Genomic DNA, 22,710 nt, shown 5'->3' on the forward strand with positions numbered 1-22,710 from the left:
AATAAAACAAAAAAGAAACCATTGTTGAATGATAGAACAAGTGAACATATCTAGCAATAGTGGTGATTTCACTATGGCAAACATGACATTCATCCTTGTCCTACTGGGCAAGCCCTTCCTAATACTTCATTCATTCAATTCTGGCCCACTAGTAAGGAAAACCTCACAGAATTACTGAAAGCACCAGAGTAGAAGTATGGCACAGTAGAAACTAAAGGTCTTACAGAGGTAAGCTGGAACAAGGTGACCTAAAAAAAAGGTCTCAACTAACATTCTAGGACTTATACATTCTAATGAAAAGATTGCAATAAAAAAAGTATCCTTTTTTTGGTTATAATTTAATAATTTTTTCATCAATTCATCCACTCATCTACCCAGTAAAAACTTACCAAAAGTTAAAATACCAAAACTGTTCTAGGCACTGGTGATAGAGAAGAAACAATTATTAAGCTTCCTGATCTTACAGAGTATACATTCTAGTGGACAGACTGACAACAAGAAAACAAACAAATACTTAATATAGTTTTGGGTAGTGATAGTGCTATGAAGACTATTAAGTTGAGTAAGGGGACAGAGAATCAGGGGACCAAATGGCATTTTAGATAGGACAGTAAGGGAAGAGTTCTCTAAGAGGTAACATTTGAGAGGAGACATAGATTAACTAAATAGTCAAACTAATATCTGGGAGAAGGATATTTCTGATAAAGTAAGCTGCAAGTACAATGAGCAAATACCATCAAAATATCTGATTTGGCTACGGAGAATAGGTGAAAGAGTATAGTGAGAGGAGGCTAAAGAATCAGGAAGTATAATTACTCCTTTATGTTAAAAAAGATACGAGCAAACTTAGAAAATAAAAATGTCAAGTGCTTAAAAAAACTCCTCAAACATCACTCATACTGGCTAATAAATACAGTAACAGTATGGTGAGAGGGTAGGTGTCTTCCCTCAGAGCGGCTCTTCCTCTGGCTTCAGAGAAGCTCAACTGAGTCCTCAGGTTATTAGATGTGGATAAAAAGCTTCTAGAAGAGTTGCTTAGCTCTAAGTCCAGGGAGCAGAGACAGGATCCTTCTTAGTCACAAGCTTAAAGTGGGACCCTTGGGAACCTGGGGAAGTCAGTTCAGGTCTCTGGACTTTATTTTGTGCTTCAAAGAATGGATATAGGGGGATCTCACAAACTACATGGGTTCGGCCAGATGTGACAAGATTTTATAGCAAAAAGAAGGTTCTCAGTGGGTTAAGCCTCTGCCTTCGGCTCGGGTCATGATCCCAGGGTCCTGGGATCAAGCCTCGCGTTGGGCTCTCTGCTCAGCAGGGAGCCTGCTTCCTCCTCTTCTCTGCCTGCCTCTCTGCCTACTTGTGATCTCTGTCTGTCAAATAAATAAATAAACTCTTAAAAAAAACAATCACTCATACTTACACTTGCAAACAGAGGCTCGGTCCATTATCCATATCAAAGAAGAACAGTATTCGCAGTATGTAGGGATGCTATACTGGGTAGCCTTAAAGATGTGACCATTGTGCTCTTCCACCTGAAAGAAAAAATACAGCTATTTATGTTAAAGCCAACAGAGTAAATGCTGTCCTAACGTGGTCAGCCAATGGGAAATCCTTCAATCCCTTGTGAAGTCTTCAATGGACATTTATTCCAGGAGTAAACATGATCTTCTAAGAAAATAAATAAAAGCAATACATTTGGTCCCTGCTTTCAAAAAGCTAACAATCTTGTAGAGAAACAAGAACAACTTGTATAAACATATATAAACATAAGAGAGCTGCCTTATGTGACTCTGAATCAGCATGTAAAATAATAAAAGAAATGGTCCTCAAATAACTTCAGTTTATATGAGTCATATCTATTGATATATACTGTATTAGAAATAAAAACAAATAAATTTTAAGTATCCAATTCATTTAACAATAACATTAAACACATTACATGGTAACATAAGTAACATTTTCATGAAAAAAAAAACCTATATGTTTAAATCAAAGTGGTGACAAAAGGGGTATTGTTTTATACTTTTGTCATCTCTTACGTCTGGCTCAATGAAAGAAACCTAGATTCTCATAGCCACTTCTGCATTCAATCTGTTGGCACTACGCAATTTAGTTTGAAATACATGAAGAAAATCCACCTTCAGACAGATATAAAATTGGAAAATGGACAATTTAATAATAATTTAATAATATAACATCAAAACTCTACAAATGGTAACTTAAAGTTTAATTGAAATATAGACTATAGAATCTAAAACCACACCAAGGAATTCTTCATAAAATAAATTTAAATATAAAATATACTTACATATAAAATATAAAATCCATTGTTCTCCCAGCTTTATTAAATTTACAACTTTTTTTTTTTAAGATTTTATTTATTTGCCAGAAAGAGAGAGAGAGTACACACAAGCAGGCAGAGAGGCAGGCAAAGGCAGTGAGAGAAGCAGGTTCCCTTCTGAGCAAGGAGCCTGATGTGGGACTCAATTCCAGGACCCTGGGATCATGACCTGAGCCTAAGGCAGTGGCTTAACCAACTGAGGCACCCAGGCCTCCCAAAATGTACTTTTACTTTGAAGTAGCATTAAAAAAAATAAGGATAAGCTACAGACTCAAGAGAATATCTTTGCAAATTGTTTCTCTGATAAAGGACTTCTACCTAGAATATATGAAGAACTGTTATAACTCATTAACAAGAAGATAAACTGATTTAAAAACGGACAAAACAGAGGCACCCGGGTGGTTCAGTAGGTTAAGTGGCTGCCTTCACCTCAGGTCATGATCTCAGGGTCCTAGAACTGAATCCTGCATTGACCTCCTTCTGCCCCTCCTCCTGCTTGTGGTCTCTCTTTTTCTCTCTCTCAAATAAACAAAAAAATCTTTTTTTTTTTAAAATGGACAAAATATCTAACAGTTTATCAAAGAAGTATAAATGGCCAAAAAACACACAAAAAGATGCTCAAAATTATTAGTCATCTGGGAAATGCATGATGAGATAATACTGCATGCCCACTAGAATGCGTATAATGAAAAAGACAACATCTATTGGTAAGGATGTGGAGAGACTAGACCCCTCAGATATTGCAGATGGAATTGTAAAATGGTGCACTCACTTGGAAAACAAGTAGTTTCCGAAAATGTTAAACACAGAGTTATCATATGACCAGGAGTTCCACTCTTAGGTTTATAACTAAGAGAACTAACTGAAAACATACGTCTACACAAAAACCTGTATGAGAATGTTTACAGCAGCATTATTCATAATTGTCAAGAAATAGAAATGACCCTAATACCCTAACAAATGATAAAAGGATAAATAAAATGTGGTATATCCATACAATGGGATAGTATTTAAGTGCTAAAAAAAACCCAAACAAACTACTGATACACACACAACATGGATGAGCCTCCAAAAAATTATACTAAGAGGCCATTAGCAAAAGACTACACATTCTATGATTCCAATGATAGGATTCCATTCTACATTAAAACTATAGAAACAGGTAGCACATTAGCATTTGCCTAGAACTGAGTGTGGATGGTAAAGGGCAATGAATGCAAACTGGTACCAAAAAATCCTCTTATAATGATGCAAATGTTCTAAAATTGGACTTGGATGATGGTTATGACTATATAAACTTACTAAAAATCATTGAATTGTATACTCAGAAGGGATAAATTACATTGGAAGTACATTTACCTCGAACTGGTTAAAGAAATCTTTTTGTCTATCCTGTACTTCAAATGGACATTTTACCTACACATGATTTTATGATGTTAGGCATTGATGATCTGGAAAATACTGGTGCACTGAGTTATGGAACTGTTCTAAATGTTGACATATTTCATTATATGCTATCAAAAGGTCATATTCTTTCATATTACCACCAATCTCATCAGAAAATTCTTTACTGGAAAATTGTCACATTCACAAGTTTTTATAATTCTGATTTTTGCTTGCAAGCTTAAACTTTACAACTGTTAACAAATATTGTTAGGTATTTTCCTTGAAATGACGAGTCACTTAATTCACTTTCAAAAACTGTTTGCCAAGTACCAAAGTGTGAATGAGTATAGCCTTTTCAATAAAGTAAAAGTGATATTCTATGAAAAAAGTTGCTAGACACACAGACTGATATAAAAATTTATACACAAATGTTCATAGCAGCATTACTCCGAATAGTCAAAAAGTGGAAAAACCCCAAAGTCCATAAACTGACCAATGGGTAAATAAAATGAAGTATATCTGTACAGTGGAATAGTATTTGGTTATAAAAAGGAATGAAATACTACACATGCCACAACATGAGTGAATCCTGAGAACAGTATGCTAGGTGAAAGAAGACACAAAGGCCAATATTTTATGATTTTTTTTTAAACCAATATGAAATGTCCATAAAAGGCAAATCCATTGAGAGAGAAAGTGATTGGTGGTTTTCAGGACTGGAGGAAAAGAGAATGGGAATGAATACGGACTTTCTTCTGCAGGTGATGAACATGTTCTAGAATTATACAGTGGTGGTAATTGCCCAATATAGTCAATATACTAAAACCCACCAAAGTATATACTTAAAATGGTTGAAACGGTGAATTTTAGGTCATATGAATTTTGTCACAGTTTTTAAAAATTTTAGAAGTTCTTTAAAACTAGATTAGTTTACAGTTCCATTGGACAAGTGTTTGCTTTTTTTGGTTTTTTTTTTTTTTTTTTGAGAAAACCATTATATACAGCTATACCATACTTTCCAGTCCCATCTGGAGAAGCTACCTTGATTTGTTTAACTCAGTGAAAAAGGAAAATAATGTCATTACTATTATGAAAATAGACTTAATTTTGCAAAATTCTTGAAAGTATCCCAGAAACTCCTGCATATCACCTTGAAAACTACTAGACTGAAGAGTTTATATAAGTACAGAAAAATCAGAGAAGGATATATACCATACTGTCAACTACAATAATTATCTCCGCTGAGATAAAACACCCAGTAATAAATACAGCATGAAATAATTAAAAACTATGTATGAAAAGCTTTAAAGCCCTCTTAATGGATACAAAAATAGACTTGCACAGATGAAAAGATACAAAATCATAAAGAAGTCAGTTCTCTGTATGTTATGTAAGGGCCTATTCAGCCAGAGCAGCCCCACCCCGGTTGAACTGCCATTTTGCTGTAAAGCTTAAATTGACCTTGCCCCCCCCCCCACCACCCAGGGCAACTTATTTAAAAGCAAGTCCTGGAAACCAGTCCCACGTAACAAAGTCCAAGTACAAGGGTGGGTCAGGACAGGTGGAGGTATTCAATCAGTGGGGGGCGCATACTGTCTCCCAGCTACCAAGGAGTATGGGCCCCCACCCTTTGGGAGCCTTTTGGCACCAATCCTAACCAAGGTGTGATAGGCTGGTTCAAATGTCTACCAGGGTAAATTGTAATTCAGCTGGTCGCCTAGCATCACTGTGGAGTTTCTGTGTGTGTTACAATCTTATTGGCCACCTGTGCGTGGCCAGGCCCAACCACATGGCCTTTGCTCTACAAAAGTTGGTCTGGAAAGCAGGGAGGGGTCGTCCTCTCTGGAGGGGAGGCCCCAAGTGGTCTGTTTGACAGTCGGTCTGATTCCTGATGCTTGGCGTGAAATAAAGCTTTGCTTGACCTTCGCTTTTTATCAGTCTCGCTCCTTTAATCAGGGACCCATTATTGGGGTACCCAATTTTGGGGGGACCCAACAGTTAATTTATAAATATAAGGTAATCTAAGTACTACTAGATTTCTTCTCATCAAACCAGACAACTGAATTCAAAGTTAATATGGAAAAACAAGTAAAAATAGCTATAAAAGTTCTGAAAAAGAATATTAGTGGAGGCAGGGGGAGGGCACCTGAGTGGCTTGGTTGGTTAAGCATCTGCCTTTGGCTCAGGTCATGGTCTTTGGTCCTGGGATGGAGCCCTGCATGGGACTCCCTGCTCAGAGGAGAGTCTGTTTTTCCCTCTCCTGCTGCCCCGCCCCCTCAGCTTGAGAGAGAGAAAATCTTTTAAAAAAGGGGAGGAGGGAGAAAACTAGGGAGGACTTAGCCAGATAATAAAAGCTCAATAGTTAAAGTAGTGTAGAACTGGCTCATGAATACTCAGATCAATCAATGGAATACGATAAAAAGATCCAAGATAAAGGAGACATCAGAATGCAAAAAGGGTGACATCTCAAAGTAGACAGGTACAGCTGGACTTCTAAATAAATGCTGATGGGTTTGGTAAGAGGTAAAATTAGATTTGTAATTCATATAATACATTAGGATTAACTCCATAAAGATCAAAATTTAAATGTAAAAAATGTGACCATTAAAGTATTAGAAGAAAAAAACTGAAAATGTTTTTATAACTTTTAGATGAGGGGAAAGAAAATTTTGAGTCTGTGACTCAAAATTCAGAGGCTATGAAAGAAAAGATTGGTTAAATCTAAATTCATAAAAGAAAACATTTTCTATATAGCAAATAATATTAAAAGGCAGCATCGAGAGACAACTGACAAACTGGGGAAACATATTTACAACTCATATCACAAACAAAAAGTAATCTCCCTCATACATGAAGTCCCCAGAAACTGAGAAAGACCAAACCCCAACAAAAAACAAGCGATCCACATAAATATATATGCTACAGGAAAGGAAAATGTAAATGGTACGAAAGCATAAGAAGACACTCAAACTCAAGGATAACAAGAGAAAAGCAAACTACAACTACAGGAGATACTGTAAGAACGTATTTAGCCAGAGCGGCCCCACCTCGGCCATTTTGTTGTTCATGCAGTAAAACTTAAGCATAAGAAGACTCAAACTCAAGAATAACAAGAAAAAAGCAAACTACAACTACAGGAGATACTGTAAGAACGTATTTAGCCAGAGCAGCCCCACCTCGGCCATTTTGTTGTTCATGCAGTAAAACTTAAGTTGATCCTGCCCCCCACCCCCCACCCCCCGCCCCAGGGGAACTTACTTAAAAGCAAGTCTGGGAAACCAGTCCCAGGTAACAAAGCCCAAATACAAGGGTGGGTCAGGTCAGGTAGAGATGACAGCCCAAATGCAGGGATGAGTCGGGTCAGGTGGAGACATCCAATCAGTAAAGCACGCACAGGGTCTCCCCAGCTACCAAGGAGTGTGGTTCCTGCCTTTTGGGCACCAATTCTCACCAAGGTGATAGGCTAGTTCAAATGTCTACTATAGGGTAAACTGTAATTCAATTGCTCACTTATGTGTGACCTAGCAAGACTGTGCAGCTTTCTCTGTGTGTTACCATCTCATTTGCCACCTGTGTGTGGCCAGGCCCAACCACATGGCCTTTGGTATATAAAAGTTAGTCTGTGAGGCAGGGAGGGGTTGCCCTCTCTGTAAGGGGCAGCCCTGATCTGTCTGTTTGACGGTCGCTTTGATTCTTGATGGTTGGCACGAAATAAAGCTTTGCTTGACCTTTGCTTTGTATCAGTCTCACTCCTTTGACCATGGACCCATTACTGGGGGACCCAACAATACAGTATTTCTCATCTATCAAACTGGCAAATCTAAAAGTTTAACAACCCACTTTCTTTTCTATTTTTTTTTTTTAGCTGCCATTCTGCATTTTTAAAATTTTTTTTAATTAATTAATTTATTTTCAGAAAAACAGTATTCATTATTTTTGCAACACACCCAGTGCTCCATGCAATCCGTGCCCTCTATAATAGCCACCACCTGGTACCCCAACCTCCCACCCCCTGCTACTTCAAACCCCTCAGATTGTTTTTCAGAGTCCATAGTCTCTCATGATTCACCTCCCCTTCCAATTTACCCCAAATCCCTTCTCCTCTCTAACACCCCTTGTCCTCCATGATATTTGTTATGCTCCACAAATAAGTGAAACCATATGATGATTGACTCTCTCTGCTTGACTTATTTCACTCAGCATAATCTCTTCCAGTCCCGTCCATGTTGCTACAAAAGTTGGGTATTCATCCTTTCTGATGGAGGCGTAATACTCCATAGTGTATATGCACCACATCTTCCTTATCCATTCATCCGTTGAAGGGCATCTTGGCTCTTTCCATAGTTTGGCGACTGTGGCCATTGCTGCTATAAACATTGGGGTACAGATGGCCCTTCTCTTCACTACATGTGTATCTTTGCGGGTAAATACCCAGGAGTGCAATGGCAGGGTCATAGGGAAGTTCTATTTTTAATTTCTTGAGGAATCTCCACACTGTTTTCCAAAGAGGCTGCACCAACTTGCATTCCCACCAACAGTGGAAGAGGGTTCCCCTTTCTCCACATCCTCTCCAACACATGTTGTTTCCTGTTTTGTTAATTTTGGCCATTCTAACTGGTGTAAGGTGATATCTCAATGTGGTTTTAATTTGAATCTCCCTGAGGGCTGGTGATGATGAACATTTTTTCATGTGTCTGATAGCCATTTGTATGTCTTGATTGGAGAAGTGTCTGTTCATATCTTCTTCCCATTTTTTGATATGTTTGCCTGTTTCGTGTGTGTTGAGTTTGAGGAGATCATTATAGATCCTGGATATCAACCTTTTGTCTGTACTGTCATTTGCAAATATCTCCTCCCATTCTGTGGGTTGCCTCTTTGTTTTTTTGACTGTTTTCTTTGCTGTGCAGAAGCTTTTGATTTTGATGAAGTCCCAAAAGTTTATTTTTGCTTTTGTTTCCTTTGCCTTTGGAGACATATCTTGAAAGAAGTTGCTGTGGCTGCTATCGAAGAGATTACTGCCTAAGTTCTCCTCTAGGATTCTGATGGATTCCTGTCTCACGTTGAGGTCTTTTATCCATTTTGAGTTTATCTTTGTGTACGGTGTAAGAGAATGGTTGAGTTTCATTCTTCTACATATAGCTGTCCAGTTTTCCCAGCACCATTTATTGAAGAGACTGTCTTTTTTCCACTGTATATTTTTTCCTGTTTTGTCAAAGATTAATTGACCATAGAGTTGAGGGCCCATATCTGGGCTCTCTACTCTGTTCCCCTGGTCTATGTGTCTGTTTTTATGCCAGTACCATGCTGTCTTGGTGATCACAGCTTTGTAATAAAGCTTGAAATAAGGTAACATGATGCCCCCACCTTTATTTTTGTTTTTCAACATTTCCTTAGTGATTCGGGGTCTCTTCTGATTCCATACAAATTTTTGGATTATTTGCTCCAGCTCTTTGAAGAATACCGGTGGAATTTTGATCGGAATGGCATTGAAAGTATAGATTGCTCTAGGCAGTATAAACATTTTAACAATGTTTATTCTTCCGATCAAAGAGCATGGAATGGTCTTCTATCTTTTTGTGTCATCTTCAATTTCTTTCATGAGTGTTCTGTAGTTCCTCAAGTACAGATCCTTTACCTCTTTGGTTAGGTTTATTCCCAGGTATCTTATGGTTCTTGGTGCTATAGTAAATGGAATCGATTCTCTAATTTCCCTTTCTGTATTTTCATTGTTAGTGTATAAGAAAGCCACTGATTTCTGCACATTGACTTTGTATCCTGCCACGTTGCTGAATTGCTGTATGAGTTCTAGTAATTTCGGGGTGGAGTCTTTTGGGTTTTCCATATAAAGAACCATGTCATCTGCGAAGAGAGAGAGTTTGACTTCTTCATTGCCAATTTGGATACCTTTTATTTCTCTTTGTTGTCTGATTGCTGTTGCTAGGACTTCTAATACTATGTTGAACAAGAGTGGTGAAAGTGGGCATCCTTGTCTTGTTCCTGATCTCAACGGGAAGGCTGCAAGCTTTTTCCCACTGAGGATGATATTTGCTGTGGGTCTTTCATAGATAGATTTGATGAGGTTCAGGAATGTTCCCTCTATCCCTATACTTTGAAGCGTTTTAATCAGGAATGGATGCTGCCTTTGTCAAATGCTTTTTCTGCATCAATTGAGAGGACAATGTGGTTCTTCTCTCTTCTCATATTAATTTGTTGTATCACATTGATTGATTTGCGAATGTTGAACCATTCTTGTAGCCCAGGGATGAATCCCACCTGATCATGGTGGATAATCTTTTTAATGTGCTGTTGGATCCTGTTGGCTAGGATCTTGTTGAGAATCTTAACATCCATATTCATCAGCGATATTGGTCTAAAATTCTCCTTTTTGGTAGGGTCTTTACCTGGTTTGGGGATCAGGGTAATGCTGGCTTCACAGAAGGAGTCTGGAAGTTTTCCTTCTGCTTCAATTTTTTGAAACAGTTTCAGGAGAAGAGGTGTTATTTCTTCTTTGAAAGTTTGGTAGAATTCCCCAGGGAATCCGTCAGGTCCTGGGCTCTTGTTTTTTGGGAGGTTTTTGATCACTGCTTCAATCTCGTTATTAGATATCAGTTTGTTCAGGTTGTCGATTTCTTCCTGGTTCAATTTTGGTAGTTTATAGTTTTCCAGGAATGCATCCATTTCATCTAGGTTGCTAAGCTTATTGGCATATAACTGTTGATAATAACTTCTGATGATTGCTTCTACTTCCTTGGTGTTAGTTGTGATCTCTCCCTTTTCATTCATAATTTTATGAATTTGGGCTTTCTCTCTTTTCTTTTGGATTAGTGTGGCCAATGGTTTATCGATCTTATTGATTCTTTCAAAAAACCAGGTTCTAGTTTCATTGATACGTTCTACTGTATCTCTGGTTTCTACCTCATTGATCTCAGCTCTAATCTTGATGATTTCCCTTCTTATGTGTGGAGTTGGTTTGATTTGTTGTTGATTCTCCAGTTCTTTAAGATGTAGAGACAGCTGGTGTATTCTGGATTTTTCAATTTTTTTGAGGGAGGCTTGGATGGCTATGTATTTCCCCCTTAGGACCGCCTTTGCTGTATCCCATAGATTTTGGGACATTGGGACATCTTCATTCTCATTGGTTTCCATGAATTGAACAACCCACTTCCATAGCTGAAACTGAGAAATGCAATCCCTCCTTCAGGTAATAAAAGCAGGAACCTCTATTATCTATGACCAGAATTTCGATCCTAGGATTCCCTGTCTATTCTCTCTCATACACACGAGTTATCCCTCATGCCACTATTGTTTATAATGGAAGAGAAACCACCTGGGGTTCAGAAAGGAGTAGTAGACAGATTTCTAGGCACAATTATTACATTAGTTTTCAATTGTTGCTGTAACAATTTACCATACACTTGGCAGTTTAAAACAACACCCATTCATAACCTCCCAGTTTTGGAGGCTAGAAGTCAGACACAACTCTTACCAAGCTAAAATTGGTATTGTCAGGGCTATGTGCCTTTCAGGAAGCTCTGGAGAATAATCTCTTTCCAATTTCATTCATACTGTTGACAAAATTCAGTTCCATGCAGTTGTAAAATGGAAGTCCCGTTTCCTTGCTGGCTGTTAGCTGGCTGTTGCTGTTCTCAGCTTCTAATAGGCCATTCACATTCCACTGCTAACAGTTCCCCTTTCTCCATCTTCAAAGCTACCAACAGCGGACTGCATCCTTCTCATGCTTCTACTTTCTCTCACTTCTTCTACCTGTGTCTACTGCATCTTTCTTCAGCTACATCTCTCTGACTCTTCTGACTTCCTCCTCTGATTTTATTAGGCTCATCTGCACAATCCAGGATAAACTTGGGTTAAAAACAGTGAGGTGATTAACAATCTTAATTCCAGCTGCAGTGCCTAGATTAGTGTTTGGTTGGATAACCAGAAACAAGAATCTTAAAGACTGTCTACTAGAGACACAGAGTGATTTCCTAAATATATTGCTCAATGATAAAAACAACAAACAAAAGAGTATTGTATTATTATATAATTTGCTAAATATTGTGTGAGAGAGGATAGAAAATATGCATACTCCTTATTTCTTATACAGAAAAAAGAAACATTGGGAAGATAAATAAGAAACAAACAACAATATGTATCTGTAGAAGACAAAAAGGAGAAAAGTCCCATTAGACTTCTTATATACACTTTTCAAAAGATATTTTAATAATATAAATACATTATCTATTAGAAAAAAACTCTTCAAAAAGAAATTATTTACATCAGTATAGACTCACAAATTTTTATTTTATTCAACGGATTATAACCTTTTCCTGTCCTTTTTTTCGATGCTCCAACTGTCACAAATTATTCAGTGAAAGTCTCCTGCAGCTATAAATTAGAAAGAAAAACTAATCTTTATGGCAAAAATTCAACTAATGAATATAGAATGAATGATGGAATTTTAAAAAACACTATTTGACAACCATCACAGTAATAACTGATTCACTGAAGAATCATCAAGGGATATTAAAACTAGTGGGTGAGAGTTTGAAGGAATATAAGAATATCTGCACAGTCTCGAGTATCTTCCCACAAGATACTCATCAATTACAAAGAAAAATAACAGTAAATTTGCAGGTTTTTTTTTTTTAATACCCTTATGGACATCAAATGTAATGGGACAGATAAATATCACATCTCCTGATATCAAACACTGAAAAAACACATCTCTTCTGTGGTATTCCATGCCCAAAATGCATAACCTGAATCTAATCATGAATAAATTTAAGACAAATTCAAACTGAGGAACAATTTCGAAGAATTGGTACATGTTCCTCAACAATGTCAATGCAATGAAACCTAAGACTGAGGAATTGTTCTAGATTAAAAGAGCTTAAGAAGGCATGACAACTGAACACAACAAAGGATATTGGGACAATTGGGGAAATCTGAATAAATCTGAGTGAAGACACATAGGGTTCTTTTACTTCTCCTGCAAACTTTCTGTAACTATAATTATGTCAGGATGAAAAGGGGGCAGGGTAGAGGAGAAGGATGGGAGGGGCACTGGAGAGAAGGGAGAGGAATGGGAAAGAAATGAAAATGAAACAAGAAGAACTGGTCTAGGTCAGTGAGAAGACAAGCAGAGAATAGTGAGAAATAATGCTGGACAAGAGCAGGGGGGACCATGCAGCACTTTCCAATCACTCATGCATTCATTCATTCATTCAATTAAATATTTATAGATGCTTACCATCTGTTAGGAACTAGAATTAAGTACTTGCTTGTAGAAAAGAATGCTAACAATATCCATTAGATAGAATTTATTTTAATACAGAGTTGCAAAGCTCTAGCTAGGCACATGACTATCTAAAGTTTACATGTTACAGCTTCTTTAGCATCTATGAACAGCCACATGAGTGGTTCTGGACAATGAAACGTGAATATAAGTGGTGTGTGCCATTTGTAGTTTATGGCTAGAGTTATGGGCTCTGTTGCCTTTTCCCTGTCCCTGCTGGCTGAGATGCAGACCAAGAGATTGAGACCTGGGGGGCTTGGGTGGCTCAGTGGGTTGAGCCTCTGCCTTCAGCCCAGGTCATGATCTCAGGGTCCTGGGATCAGGCCCCACATCAGGCTCTCTACTCGGCAGAGAGCCTGCTTCCTCCTCTCTCTCTGCCTGCCTTTCTGCCTACTTGTGATCTCTGTCTGTCAAATAAATAAATAAATAAATAAAATCTTAAAAAAAAAAGATTAGTGTTGAAAATACATAAAGAAATTACTAAAACTGAACACCTGAAAAACAAATAGTCCGGTTAAAAAACGGGTAGAAGATATAAATAGATATTTTTCCAAAGAAGCCATGTAGATGGCTAACAGACACATGAAAAGGCACTCATCACTACCGATCATCAGGGAAATAGAAATCAAAACTACAAGGAGATATTACCTCACACCTGTTAAGAATGGCTAAAATGATGGGGGAGCACATGGGTGGCTCAGTGGGTTAAGCCGCTGCCTTCAGCTCAGGTCATGATCTCGGGGTCCCAGGATCGAGTCCCGCATCGGGCTCTCTGCTCAGCAGGGAGTCTGCTTCCTCCTCTCTCTCTCTCTGCCTGCCTCTCTGCCTACTTGTGATCTCTCTCTGTCAAATAAATAAATAAAATCTTAAAAAAAAAAAAAAAGAATGGCTAAAATGAACAATGCAGGAATTAAGAGATGTTGGCAAGAATGCACAGAGAGGGGAACCCTCTTGTACTGTTGGTGACAATGGAAACTGGTGCAATCCCTGGAAAACAGTATGGAGGTTTCTCAAAAAGTTAAAAATAGAGCTACCCAGTGATCCAACAACTGCAAAAATAATAATCCATAAGGATACATGCACACTGATGTTATAGGAATCAACCAACAGCCAAATTATGGAAAGAGCCCAAATGTCCATCCACTGATGAACAGGTAAAGAAGATATAGTTTTTACTCAGCCACAAAAAAGAATGAAATGTTGCCATTTGCAATATGGAAGAAGCTAGAGGGTATTATGCCAAGCAAAATAGGTAATCAGAGTAAGACAAATATCGTATGATTTCACCCACATGCTGAATTTAAGATAAAACAAATGAGCAAAGGAAAAACAAAGAGGAAGAGGAAAACAAAAAAAAAAAGACTCCTAACTATGGAGAACAAACTGGTGGTTACTGGAGGAGAAGGTGGTGGCAGTTGGACTAAATAGGTGATAGGGATGAAAAAGTGCATGGTGATGAGCACATGGTATTGTATGGGTGCTGAACCACTATATTGTACACCTGAAACTAATGTAATACTCTATGTTAACTAATTGGAATTAAAATATAAACTTAAGTACACAAAAAGAACAGCCTTCGAGACTTTTTAGAGTCATGTGTTTACGGCGGTATACATGTACATGTATTTGATAAAACAAAAAGTAATTTAAGAGATTTGATGTATATATAGATCAATGAATAAAAATAGGAAATTCAAAGTTAAATCCAAATACATGTGGAATCAAGTATATTATAAAAGCAGTATTTCAGTGAAAAAGAAATGTATCCATCAACAGTGTTCAGACAATAGACATGCTTTTAAAAATAAATCAAACTTTAATCCTTTTCTTACTTGAGACTAAAATAGATTCCAGATGATTACTATTTTTAATGGAAACAAATCAAACAATAAATGTAAGAGTGAAAGGCATGGGAAAAGTAAAAGAATTGTAATAATAATATAATTATTTGTCTAAGAAAGATAAAAACCTCAAACATAAAAAAAGCAACGGACAAATTTACATTTCTATAGAAAGTCAACCATAAACAAAATAAAAAAACAATTCCACTCAGAATATCCTAAGAAAGAAAGGAGAATATATATACACTTAAACGCTTATAAAGGCGCCAGTTATTTCTGGAATTAAAAAAAAAAAAAAACAAAAACTGGTTGCAGTCGTTATCTCTAGGAAGAAGGGCTGGGAAAAGAGGTTTACTTTACAATGAATATCATTATGTTTATATGAATTCCTGAATTAAAAATAAAAACTAGTTAAAAATTTAAGAGATTATGCTGGCAAAAGAGAACCAGACCAAGAATAGTATTGATGAATACTGGCAACACTGCCTGTCATTAAAATATACTACAAGTGCCTGGGTGGCTCAGTGGGTTAAGCCTCTGCCTTCAGCTCAGGTCATCTCAGGGTCCTGGGATGGAGCCCTGCTTCGGGTTCTCTGCTCAGCAGGGAGCCTGTTTTCCCCCGCTTTCTCTGCCTGCCTCTCTGCCTATTTGTGATCTCTCTTGGTCAAATAAATAAATAAAATCTTTAAAATATATGTATATATAGTAGGGAAGGTTGCACAAACTTTCAGTTATAAAATAATTATGTCAGTATCGGTTGAGCCCTGATTTGTGACCCAGTATGTGGTCTATTCTGGAGAAAGTCCCATGTGTGCTTGAGAAGAATGAGTGTTCTGTTGTTTTAGGGTGGAATGTTCTGCATGTATTTATGAGGTCCATCTGGTCCAATGTGTCATTCAATACTCTTGCTCCTTTATTGATTTTCTGCTTGGATGATCTGTCTATTACTGACAGTGGCATGTCTATTACTGACAGTGACTGTTAATGTATTCATATCAATAGGACTCTTTATCTTGATTAACAGTTGTCTTATGTAGATGGCTGCTCACGTATTGGGGGCATAAATATGTACAACTGTTAGATCTTCTGGGTGGACACACACTTTAAGAGTGATGTAGTGTCCTTCTGTACTCTGACTACAGTCTTTAGTTTAAAATCTAATTTCTCTGATACAAGAATCACTACCTCAGCTTTCTTTTGAGGACCACTGGCATGAAATATGCTTTTCATCCCTTCGGTTTCAGTCTGGATGTATCCTTAGGTTCAAAATGTGTCTTCTGTAGACGACATATGGACGGGTCCTGTCGTTTTATCCAATCTGCAACCCTGTGCGGTTTTATGGGAGTATTTAGGCCATTCACGTTGAGAATGATTATTAAAAGATACATTTTTATTGACATCATGTTGCCTGTGAAGTCCTTGTTTGAAATTATTCCCTGCATATTCTCAGACCACAATGCTTTGAAACTGGAACTCAACCACAGGAAAAAGTTTGGAAGGAATCCAAACACGTGGAAGCTAATGACCACCCTGCTTAAGAATGTTTGGATCAACCAGGAAATCAAAGAAGAACTTAAAACAATTCATGGAAACCAATGAGAATGAAGACACTTTGGTCCAAAACCTATATGATACAGCAAAGGCAGTCCTAAGGGGGAAATAATTTGCTATCCAAGCCTCCCTTAAAAAAACTGAAAAATCAAGAATACACTAGCTCTCTTTATATCCCAAAGAACTGGAGAATCAACAACAAATTAAGCCAACCCCGCACACAAGAAGGGAAATAATCAAGATTAGAGCAGAGATCAATGAGATAAAAACTAGAGATACAATAGAACACATCAATGAAACTAGAAGCTGTTTTTTTCAAAGAATCAATAAAATTGATAAACCATTGGCCAAACTAACCCAAAAGAAAAGAGAGAGGACCCAAATTAATAAAATTATGAATGAAAAAGGAGAGGTCAGGACTAACACCAAGGAAACAGAAACAGTCATCAGAAATTATTATCAACAGTTATATGCCAATAAGTTAAGCAACCTAGATGAAATGGATGCATTCATAGAAACATATAAACTTTCAAAGCTGAATCAGGAAGAAATTGACAACCGGAATAAACCAATATCTAGTAACAAGATTGAAGCAGTGATCAAAAACCTCCCCAAAAACAAGAGCCCAGGACCTGATGGATTCCCTAGGGAATTCTATGAAACTTTCAAAGAAGAAATAATACCTATTCTCCTGAAGCGGTTTCAAAAATTGAAGCATAAAGAAAACTTCCAGACTCTTTTTATGAAGCCAGTATTACCCTGATCCCCAAACCAGGCAAAGACCCCACCAAAAAGCAGAATTTCAGACCACTATCCCTGATGAATTTGGATGCTAAGATTCTCAACAAGATCCTACACTAATAGGATCCAAGAGTACATTAAAAAGATTATCCACCATGACCAGGTGGGATTTATCTATAGGATGCAAGGGTGGTTCAACATTTGCAAATCAATCAATGTGACAGAACAAATCAATTAATTCTCAATTAATGCAGAAAAAGCATTTGACAAGATACAGCATCTGTTCCTGATTGAAACGATTAATATATAGGGATAGAGAGGACATTCCTCAACTTTATAAAATCTATCTATGAAAACCCCACAGCAATTACCATCCTCAATGAGGAAAAGCTGACAGCCTTCCCTTTGAGATCAGGAATATGACAAGGATGTCCACTCTCGCCACTGTTGTTCAACATAGTACTAGAAGTCCTAGCAACAGCAATCAGACAACAAAAAGAAATAAAATGTATTCAAATTGGCAATGAAGACATCAAACTCACTCTCTTTGCAGATGACATGATACTTTATACGGAAAACCCAAAAGAGTCCACCCCCAAACTACTAGAATTCATACAGCAATTCAGTAAGGTGGCAGGATACAAAATCAATGTACAGAAATCAGTTGCTTTCTTATACACTAACAATGAAAATACAGAAAAGGGAAATGAGAGAATTAATTCCATTTACTATAGCACCAAGAACCGTAAGATACCTGGGAATAAACCTAACCAAAGAGGTAAAGGATCTGTACTCGAAGAACTACGAAACACTCATTAAAGAAATTGAAGAAGACACAAAAAGATGGAAAAGCATTCCATGCTCATGGATTGGAAGAATAAACATTGTTAAAATGTCTATACTGCCTAGAGCAATCTATACTTTCAATGCCATCCCGACCAAAATTCCACTGGCATTTTAAAAAAAACTGGAACAAACAATCCTAAAATTTGTTTGGAACTGGAAGAGACCCCAAATTGCTAAGGAAGTTTTGAAAAAACAAACAAACAAACCCCCCCAAACTGGGGGCATCACGTTGCCTGATTTCAAGCTTTACTACAAAGCTGTGATCACCAAGACAGCATGGTACTGGCACAAAAACAGACACATAGAGCAGGGGAACAGAGTAGAGAGCCCAGATATGGACCCTCAACTCTGTAGTCAAATAATCTTTGACAAAGCAGGAAAAAATATACAGTGGGAAAAAGTCTCTTCAATAAATGGTGCTGGGAAAATTGGACAGCTCTATGTGTAGAAGAATGAAACTCAACGATTATCTTACACCATACACAAAGATAAACTCGAAATGGATAAAAGACCTCAACATGAGGCAGGAATCTATCAAAATCCTAAAGGAGAACATAGGCAGTAATCTCTTTGACATTGGCCACAGCAACTTCTTTCAAAATGTATCTCCAGAAGCAAAGGAAACAAAAGCAAAAATGAACTTTTGGGACTTTATCAAGATCAAAAGCTTCTGCACAGCAAAGGAAACAGTCAACAAAACAAAGAGGCAACCCCAGAATGGGAGAAGATATTCACAAACGACACTACAGACAAAGGGCTGATATTTAAGATCTATAAAGAACTCGACAACTCTGTACACACAAAATAGATAATCATGTCAAAAAATGGGCAGAAGACATGACAGATACTTCTCCAAAGAAGACATACAAATGGCTAACAGACCCATGAAAAAATGTTCATCACCATTAGCAATCAGGGAGATTCAAATCAAAACCACACTGAGGGGCACCTGGGTGGCTCAATGAGTTGAAGCCTCTGCCTTTGGCTCAGGTCATGATCCCAGGGTCCTGGAATCAAGCCCCACATCAGGCTCTCTGCTCAGCAGGGAGCCTGCTTCCCCCTCTCTCTCTGCCTGCCTCTCAGCCTACTTGTGATCTCTGTCAAATAAATAAATAAAATCTTTAAAAAAAACTCAACACATTGAGATACCATCTTACACCAGTTAAAATAGCCAAAATTAACAAGACAGTAAACAACATGTGTTGGAGAGGATGTGGAGAAAGGGGAACCCTCTTACACTGTTGGTGGGAATGCAAGTTGGTGCAGCCACTTTGGAAAACAGTATGGAGATTCCTTAAGAAATTAAAAACAGAGCTACCCTATGACCCTGTAATTGTACCAGTGGGTATTTAACCCAAAGATACAGATGTAGTGAAAAGAAGGGCCATCTGTATCCCCATGTTCATAGCAGCAATGGCCAGAGTTGCCAAACTGTGGAAAGAATCAAGATGCCCTTCAATGGATGAATGGATAAAGAAGATATGGTCCATATATACAATGGAGTATTATGCCTCCATCAGAAAGGATGAATACCCAACTTTTGTATCAACATGGACGGGACTAAAAGAGATCATGCTGAGTGAAATAAGTCAAGTGGAGAGTTTCAATTATTATATGGTTTCACTTACTTGTGGAGCATAAGGAATAACACAGAGGACACTGGGAGATGGAGAGAAATGAGTTGGAAGAAATCGGAGGGGAAGACAAAGCATGAGAGACTGTGGACTCTGAGAAACAAACTGAGGGTTCTGGAGGGGAGAGGGGTGGGCGTTGGGTGAGCCTGGTGGTGGGTTATTATGGAAGGCACATATTGCATGGAGCACTAGGTGTGGTGCATAAACAAGGAATTTCAGAACACTGAAAAGAAACTAAACTAAACTAAACTAAACTAAAATGAAAAAAAAAAAGTCAGGAGGATAAAATATAGAATATGGTGGCTATAGTTAATTATACCGTATCACATATTTGAAAATTGCTAAGAGAGTAGACCTTAAAAGTCCTTATCAAATGAAAATAATTTTTTATAACTATCTATAGTGATAGATGTTAACTCAACTTATTGTGATCATTTCACAACATATACAAATACTAAATGATCATGCTGTATACCTGAAAGTAATGTTTCATGTCAATTATGCCTCAAATTTAAAAGTTAAATAGGGGCGCCTGGGTGGCTCAGTCAGTTAAACATCTGATTCTTGGTTTTGGCTCAGATCATGACCTCAGGGTCATGAGATAAAGCCCCACATCAGGTTCTGCGTTAAATGCAGAGTCTGCTTGAGATTCTGTCTCTCCTTTCCCTCAGGCCCTCCCCCATCTCTCACAACGGGGCATGCATGCAGTCTCTCTTTCTCAAATAAATAAATACATCTTTAAAAGAAAAAGTTATATAAAGCGCTTGGTAGTGGAGTGTTAGTGGTCCTTTTTGTCTTAACAAATTAATCAAATAACCAACTAACTAAAAAAAAAAAAAAAAATCAACGCACAGTTCATCCCAGTTTCATAATATGGCCTTGTTCTGTGATGCCTCAATTATTCCCAGATACTAACATTTTACTTCACAGATATTCCTCTATTCATAAAATTGTAAATCACACACATGCACATTATTTTCTTTTCCTAGAACTCTAATATTAAAGTTGTTTTTATTTAAAGTTATTTTATTCTGAATGGATCAACAAGTACAAAACAGCTCTTACCAAAAAACACACACAAAAAACAAAAAATACCCCACAAAAACAAACAAACAAACAAACCAAAAACCACAGCTCTTATATTTTTTCCCAAATGCTTCACTTGCACCTTTGGCAGGAGGGTTTCACCTCCTATCACCAGTCCAGCCCTCTGATGCTGTGTTTTACAGTATCTCCCCTTCTAAGTTGTTTGGGATACACAACGTCCACTGCTGCCACTGAAGTTCTTATTCCAAACCACAATATCCATTCACCTAATATTAGAAATGTTTGATTTGCTATCTGAGAGGTTGTCGCATCTCTACAATAAAAATACAGTATTGCTTTAAAAATTATCTTAAAAAAATGTACAAAACAGAATCAACAAAAGATAAAGTTTTCCTTACCTCTGGATTCTGTCTAGTTCCTGTTTATAGAAAATAATCATTGATACTAGTTTTTTGTATCTGAGATATTTTGTGTGTATGGGTACAGATATAAAAATGCTTTTTATTTTTTAAAAATTTACAAATAGTAGCTTTCTATATAGTGATTAGCTCCTTAACAAAACATCTTGGAGAATGGCTTCTTTTACTTTAGTGTTAAAAGCAGCATCCTATTTCATGAGTGTAATCTAGCTTATTTAACCATTTCCTTGTAAATTTAGGTTGTTTTCAGCGTCTCGCCATTACAAACTCCTCTTCAATTAAAAAGCCTTATACATTGCAGCATGAACGAGTATGATACATCTACTGGAAAAATTCCTAGATGTAGAATTGCTAGGTCAACATTTTTTGGTTTTATTTTTAAATATTTCTAAAACTTAAAAATGCATGATTGTTAAAGTACCTTCTCCAAGAAGGTTATACAAATGAGCCAATTCACAATATTGAGAAAAATCTATATTTATATATCCTTCTAAATTAGGTAACTAATTCATTTTCAGTTTTGCCCATTGATGAGCAAAATAGGAAATCACTGTTCTTTCATTTTAATTTTCCTAACAAGTGTAAACATTTATTTGTATATTTCCTAATATTTCTATGATTTATCATAGTCCCTGAAATAAAATAGCTGTTGAATAAATGAATTGTCCTTACCGTCCTTTTATATATGTCAGATGCTTTGCTCATTCTTATCTTGAGGTATTGTTCTTTTCTGCACAGACATGAAAAAGACTATTCTTTCAAGACTTAAAGTGTATAAAGCGCCCAAACACTACCTGTTAATAACAGGCCCTCTACCTTCTCTACCCTTTCCTTAGGATATGTATCATCTCATTTAACCGTCATAAAAATCCTCAGTGGTGGGTGGTATTATTCCTATTTTATACATGAGTACATTGAAACTCAGAGACTAAGCTGTCTAAGGTAACTCAATTGGAAAATCCTACTTCAGAGAACAAAAGTAAACAAGGCTAAGGGCTTAGATACAAGCCTATGTCCTTTTGTTGCACTCTGCTATACTGCAGTTCACAGATAGAGGGTGTGTGGAACTCTGAAATGACCAAGTCTGTCAGCACCATTTTTCCAACAGCATTTGCTCACTTTGTGTCTCTGTGTCACATTTCAGTAACTCTCACAATATTTCAAGGTTTTCATTATTACTATACTTCTTAGGGTGATCCGAATTAGTGATCTCTGATGTTACTATTTTAATTGTTTCGGGGCATCATAAACTGCACCCATCTAAGAGAGCAAAGGCAATCAATAAATGGGTGTGTCCTGACTACTCCACTGACCAGTCTGTCTCCTGTTTCTCTCCCACTCCTCAGGCCTCCCTGTTTCCTGAAATATAGTAATATGGAAACTGGCTAATTAATATCCCTAAGCGTTTACATGAAAGAAAGACTCACATGCCTCTCACTTAATTTTTTTAACATGTCTCTTGCTTTAAATCAAAAGCCAGAAATGATTAAGTTTGGTCAGGAAGGCATGTCAAAAGCCGAGAGAGGCTGAAAGCTAGGCATTCTGCATCAAACAGTTAGCTAAGCTGTGAATACAAAGGAAAAATTGAAGGAATCTAAAAGCACTATTC

At 37.3% G+C, this 22,710-nt stretch overlaps 1 protein-coding gene across 35 annotated transcripts in view; it reads right to left on the minus strand.

Moving 5' to 3' along the window:
- Nucleotides 1–22,710, minus strand: part of MYO9A (myosin IXA) — a 275,439-nt gene that overhangs the window by 59,651 nt on the left and 193,078 nt on the right. For all 35 annotated transcript variants that reach the window (XM_082735684.1, XM_082735666.1, XM_082735688.1 and 32 more), the window contains one exon: nucleotides 1,421–1,532. In XM_082735684.1, coding sequence (XP_082591810.1) covers nucleotides 1,421–1,532 — 112 coding nt within the window. The remainder of the gene's footprint in view (nucleotides 1–1,420; nucleotides 1,533–22,710) is intronic.

The sequence above is a fragment of the Mustela nivalis genome, assembly GCF_964662115.1.
Source record: "Mustela nivalis genome assembly, chromosome: 6".
Taxonomy (NCBI): domain Eukaryota; kingdom Metazoa; phylum Chordata; class Mammalia; order Carnivora; family Mustelidae; genus Mustela; species Mustela nivalis.